General features: G+C 40.9%; 1 protein-coding gene across 1 annotated transcript; it reads left to right on the forward strand.

The window, feature by feature from the left end:
• Nucleotides 1–665: 665 nt before the first annotated feature.
• Nucleotides 666–3,251, forward strand: LOC100924697 (ras-related protein Rab-2A). The gene is made up of 2 exons (XM_003774866.2): nucleotides 666–797; nucleotides 1,645–3,251. The coding sequence occupies exon 2, from the start codon at nucleotides 1,672–1,674 to the stop codon at nucleotides 2,308–2,310; it is 639 nt and encodes a 212-aa protein (XP_003774914.1). The 5' UTR covers nucleotides 666–797; nucleotides 1,645–1,671; the 3' UTR covers nucleotides 2,311–3,251.
• Nucleotides 3,252–6,595: the final 3,344 nt, after the last annotated feature.

The raw sequence follows: 6,595 nt of genomic DNA on the forward strand, positions 1-6,595 counted from the left end.
CTGCCCTACTCGTTAATTTAAAGCCCAAGTGAGATGTAATAACAGCAAAAAATAGGGTTAAGGAAGGAAAGATTCTTCTACTCTTGGGGAAGCAGGGCATATGTGAAAAAGGGTATTTCTGAGGAGGCTCATGGGGTAGGGAGCTGGAAGAGGCCTTGAGCAGTGGGTATGATTTCAACAGCCTAAAGAGTGAAAAAAAAGCACTTTGTCCAATTTTTGATTAACAGGATTGTAATACCATAAATCTCCCTTCCTACATGAAAACACTTCCTTTTAGACAAAGAAATTTCCTCCCTTTTTGGCAGAGGTGGGGCACTGTAGATATGGTACATTGCATATACTAGTCAGATGTAGTTGATATGTTTGGTTAGTTCTGCTTAACTATTTTTTTTTAATTAAGAAAAAAATCTTTGTTTTAAAGGCATGGTTCTCCAAGGAGAGTGAAAAGAAATATATTGGAAACGAAGGTAATGTTTGGTGTGAAAAATTAAATCATCAACCAAAACTAAGCTTAAAATAAAATAAAATAAAAGGCTTCCCTCCAAAATGGAATCCATAAGGTGCGGGGACAGGGGGGGCGGGGAGCGAAGCCAGTAGGTAACCTTGGCAACAAGAATTCTTGGCCTCAGAATGACGCTCCGGCCCCTCCTCCCATCCCGCCTTCCTGGACATTGTGATGTAAGCAGTGGGTGGGGTTGCGCTGGCAACTGAAGTTTATCATCCTCTATATCAGTTGCGCTCACAGCAGGACTCAGCTCATTATGCTTCAATCTTAATCCTGTCCATGTGCTTTCTCAGTGAGTCCATTGTGCTTCTAAGGTTTATGGGAGGAATGGGCAGTCTCTAAGAACTCTATTGAGGGCTGGTGGGCTAGGAAGGACTATTAAAAACTGAGGGGAAGCTGGGGCAGGTTGCAGTTAGGTTGGGCCATTAGGTTACATTCCCAACTTGTCTTGTGGGGGGCGCTGTTCCTTGGCGTATCTGGCTGGGGGAGGAAGAGGTGGGTCTAAAACCAGAAGAGGTTTCTTAACCTTGTGGGAGAGGAAATTTCTGGTCTTGGAATCAATTACTTGAGAAACCCTAGTTAAGGGGAGGGAGGAAGAGATGTAACTAAATTGGATTCCCTAACCAAGTGTGGTTCTGGCTTTATTCTGGATTGTGGAGGGTCTCTTACTACCAGGAGTGCCTGAAGGTGGAAAGGGCGGGGGGGAGGGAGTGGGTAAGATGGGGAGAGGTAGAGCTGAAGTCAGAAGCCCTAGCCAAGTGAAATTGTGGCTTAGGCTTACTGGCATGCTATGCTTAGGAATGGGGACAGCTAAGTTGCCAGGGGTCAGGAAGTTCAGAGTTCAAATGTGGCATCAGGCACCATATAACCCTGGCCAAGTCACTTAATCCCTGTATTTGCTTCATTTCCTCATCTGTCAAATGGGGACACACTTAAGAAGGAAATGGCAAGCCACTCCAGCATCTTTGCCAAGAAAACCCCAAAGACCAAAGTCCAAGGGATCTAGAGTTGGTCACAATGGAACAGTGCATTTAGGGACGCCTCCATGGCAGTGAAACAGGGCCAGGGGAGTAACCAGGGAAGGTACAGACCGAGTTTAAGCTGAAAGGATTGCTAACTACATGCCAATTACCTTACAGTACCTGTAACCAAGGACAGATACTACCATGGCATATGCTTATCTATTCAAGTACATCATCATCGGCGATACTGGGGTGGGCAAATCATGCCTATTACTGCAATTTACTGACAAGAGGTTCCAGCCAGTACATGACCTCACCATTGGTGTGGAATTTGGGGCCCGTTTAGTATCCATCGATGGCAAGCAGATCAAGCTCCAGATCTGGGATACAGCTGGGCAAGAATCCTTTCGCTCCATCACAAGATCCTATTACCGGGGAGCTGCTGGAGCCCTGCTGGTGTATGACATCACCCGGAGAGATACCTTCAATCACCTGACAACATGGCTGGAAGATGCTCGTCAGCATGCCAATGCCAACATGGTCATCATGCTGATTGGGAACAAAAGTGATCTGGACATCAGACGAGAAGTATCAAAGGAAGAAGGGGAAGCTTTTGCCCAAGAACATGGACTCATCTTCATGGAAACCTCAGCGAAGACAGCAGTCAATGTAGAAGATGCTTTCATCAGTACAGCCAGGGGGATTTATGAGAAGATCCAAGAAGGCATCTTTGATATGAGTAATGAGACCAGTGGCATTAAGATAGGTCCTCAGCATGTTGGGGCTGCTCCTACACATGCCGGGAATCAGGGAGTACCGCGTTCAGGAGGAGGTTGCTGCTGAATAGATGTGAACTTAAAAGGAAGCCCAAATGAAGTCAGCCAAGTTTATATTGTCATCATCTCTACCAAGGTCCAGCTAGAAGTAAGCAAGTGGTTTTAAGACTTAAAGACTCTCTCCTAAAAAATTCTTCCACAACTTTGAATAAATGTTAACTTAAAGGAGACTGTATTAATATATGTTTAGTCTACTGATGTGAACATTTTAAATGCCTTGCGCCCTTGAAATATATTCAACACTAAAAGTTACCTGAGAATTTGATACTAGTCTGTTTAGCAGGTTTTCCATGTACCTCTGCTAACTTGATGTTTATAAGATCTCGGCTTTACAACTAGCAAGAACATCAAATGTTATTAATTCAGTAACATAATTTTAAAGAAGAGACTGGAGAGGTCCAAAGAGGTTAAATCCCTCCCCCTCTTAAAAAAAAAAAAAACAAAAACAAAAAAAAATGGAATTAAGTGGAAAGAGCAAAGCTGCCAAGCCAAGGCCTCTTGATTCTGGACCCGGTATGTTTCCCACTGAAGCATAGCTTGCACAACTTCTTCAAAAGTATGTTGACTTTCAAGGTTTTGCCGTCTGCAGAGACTGTTCAGTAAGCTGCTTAAGTCTTTTTTTTTCCCTTTTGGAATTCTTTGACTCATTTACATGAATTTTGTCTGTACGCTTCCAGGAGCATTAATGGGGACTGGATAGAAAGTGAAATAGAAACCTGTTAAAGCTGTCTGCCATGTTTATCATCTTGTCACTATCCAAATCCTAGGCACCTGCCCCTACTCTGTGTCTAGAAGTTCCATCTAAGGATGGGTGCGGTAACAGGCTCTAATGCCTTGTGTTTTCTGTTCCTACGGTTTGTATAACACTCCTTGAGAAATGTTTTCATTGTTTGCCTTGATGAATACTCTCTGTAAAAGCATAATAAAGAGTGACAAATAACAACCAAATAACATGATGCATTCAAATGGCACCCAGAGGAATAAATTTTCAAATGGTACTTTGAGGACTTTGAGCTTTTCTTTGAAAATAAAATAACTATTGTGTGGAGTTATTTCATTTAACTATAGGATTTATAAGTGTGGATTTTTATGCAGGGGAGTTTTTCAAGCTAGGTGTACAATAAACATGCACATTTTTCTGTGGTAAATCTATCATCAATTCATTTAGCACTTAGGAAGTTAATAGGAAATGGGAATTCAAAGACCAAATGAGAAGTTCCTGCCTTGAAGCAGCTTACATTCTACTGGGGAATAACATCATATATAATCATGTGTGCATGCTCACATATGGACATGGATATGTATATCCACACACATTGGTATATATGTATACGTAGATGCATGTGTGCATACACGTGTATATATGCACACACACAGTTTTTGCTCTATGTTAAGCACAGGAAATGCAAGGATAAAATGAAAACCGGTTTCCTCCTTGGAGAAATGAACATTAGCTTGAGGAAAACAGCACATAATATACATACATATGAAGAGACATGCATGCGTGTTGGATATAAGCATATATGTATGTGCATTCTGTATACACACACAATCAAATTAGATTATATTTGTAAAGCATTTACCACAGTGCTTGGTACGTAGTAAGTACAGAATAAATATTTATTCCTTGAGAGAAGATGAAGGGGGGTAAAAAGTCTTCTTTGACCTGACACATAAGCTGTTTCTCAAAACTAAAAGCAAGGCAGTCCGATAACTTTCCTATTCTGGTTAAGGGCACCGCAATAAACTTACCAAACAAAAACTACTGATAAAAATCACAAAATAAAAAACTTTTGCTAATTTAATCAGTGTAGACCTGTCATCTCCCTCCCCCCCACCCCCTACACACACACTTTGGCTTAGAATTGTGGGAATAGGGTGAAATAAGATCCTTCATACAAGCCTAAGAGGAAAACAATAATTATGAGAAATCTTAGCCATATTTTATGGGCAAATGAAGGATAAAGTGGGGGAGAAGGCATGGGAATCTAGACAATTAAACTAGACCAGTGATCTGCGTAAGGGAAGGGATCTCCAGGGGTTATCGGGACGCTGTTAAACTGACAAGTCCTTCTATATTCCTTACCCAAATAGTGCTTCCCAACAAACCTGGGAAGAGATAGCTAACAGTGATTCACTAATCCCACTAGGCACTTTCCAAAACTAAGGCTGAACAAAGGTAGGGGTCCACTCAGCTAGGTATTTCACAGTTTCAAATTTTTTTTCAGAGGCCAAGCATAATCCTGCCTCTATGCAGACTACTGCAGCTCCTAGTTATTTTCTTCAGAGAGAAGAAAAAAAATGCACTAGATTTTGACCTTAGTCAAACTCTCATGCTGTAACTTATTACCACATGTACAACTCCACTAGGCAATCACTCTCTGGGCCTCAGTTTTCTTACAGGTGAAATGAATAGGTTGGCCAGGATGACCTCTGAGGTTTATTCCAGTTTTGAATCTGAGTCTATGAAATCATTACAGAATTGACTGGGCTTTGAGCTTGAGTCATTCCTCGGCTGAGAACGAAACTCTTGCTCCATGTGCTAGGTCAAGCTAGCCCAGCACTGGCCTCAAGCAAAGTATATTTTATCATTGCTTTTTCAAAGAGAGTAAGGAATAGGATTTGGGACAAGAACTAACGGAGGCTCAAGACGAACAGTCTCAAAATTTTAACACTTGATTCAGACTATTGATAAGCATTTTTAGTGCTGAGATCGATTGGGACAAGTGCTCAGCTAGGCACTGAAAATATAAATAAAATAAATGTAACAATCCTTCCTCACAAGATGATATTTCAAAAGAAAAGATATTAAATTTGCATAGAAATATATCTAGAATAAATATGAAAGCAATAAATGCTAACTAGTTCAAAATCATTGAAGAGGGAAAGTAGTAATGGAGGAGGGGAACAGGAAAGTTCCACAGAAAAAGAGGGGAATGATTCTACATTGCTAAAGATACTTTGACATGAAGGGAAGAAGAGAAAGCTCACTTCAGATAGCTTCCATTTTCTCAGTAAAGAGGTGACTACTTTGGCTGAGAAAGTGGAAAAGAGAGAGATGTGAGAAGCTTAAAGAAATAAAAGAATGTCTAGACAAGTTTTTATTGGAGATGAGGTAGGGAATAAGCTAGGGGAGAATAAAAGCACTGCCATGCTGTAGCAAGAATCTACTTGAAGCTAGCCAATATGGACTTCTAAGACCCAGGTAACACAAATATATAACTTTCTTCAGCTCCATTCAACAGCATTGAGTAAGAAAAGAGGAGACGGATAGAGGAGAAAAATACAGCAGTGAAGTTTAGGAGGATATGAGGAGCAACAGGATAGGGGGGCAGGGGATTTGAGAGTAGAGAGGACAGAATAGATTTAGGATCATAATTAGAAAGGGAAGGAAATTAAATCAAAATAGGGATAATGGTGTGAGAAACCGAAGCTAAAGAGATCCAAAAGCCTCTGTACAGGTAAAAAATAGATTTAAGAAGGGCAAGGAAAGCGATAGGGGGACATGGTACAATAGAAGCTTATGATCAAAGAGATGGAGGAATATCAAAGTTTTTCATTAGGGAAGTAGAATATTTTATGACGAATTACAAAATCAAGGTTGGTTATGACCATCTCTACCTTTGACTGAGGAAGAGTAAAAAAATAAGCCATACCATTTAAGGAGCCTGAGAATTTGGTAACTCAGAAACTTTGCAGGGGCATCATCATGAAAAGTGAAGTTCTCTAGATAAGGCCAAGAGTTGGGAGGAAGAAGAAGCTAACAAACCATACCTGAGAAAGGAGGGAGAATGACTCAGAGTCAGTACAGAGCACCCAACATCATCTGAAATAAGTGGAAAATGTCCGTGTTGCAAACTATTAAGGGGAAGCCGCCACTGAGGGATTGTGATGAAAGGAAGGAGGAAGATGATGATTCCATCTTCCCTTCTACCTCAAGATTAGCATGTGGCTTAGGTTGAACAGGCAAAGGAACACTGGGGAAGTAATATCATCAGCAAGGCACTGGTGGTCTCTAAGGGAAAATAAATAGAAAGATGAAGAGAGAAAGAAGGTCAGGATGAAAATATTGGAAGAAGAATCCCAGTAGTCACAATAGAAGGGGTGAGTAGCATTGGAGTGAGATGTGAATGGGATAGGGCAAAAAAGGAGAAGGATGAAAAGAACCAGTGTTTTTTTTGTAAGGGGGGGCATGAATCTTTCTCTTATGGGGCCTCTGGCTAATGCTCCTCTCTCTGTTTAGCTAACCCTGACATCCTAATAAAGATCAAGCACAGAAACAGTCTCATTAA

Source organism: Sarcophilus harrisii, chromosome X (genome assembly GCF_902635505.1).
Source record: "Sarcophilus harrisii chromosome X, mSarHar1.11, whole genome shotgun sequence".
In the NCBI taxonomy this organism is placed as follows: domain Eukaryota; kingdom Metazoa; phylum Chordata; class Mammalia; order Dasyuromorphia; family Dasyuridae; genus Sarcophilus; species Sarcophilus harrisii.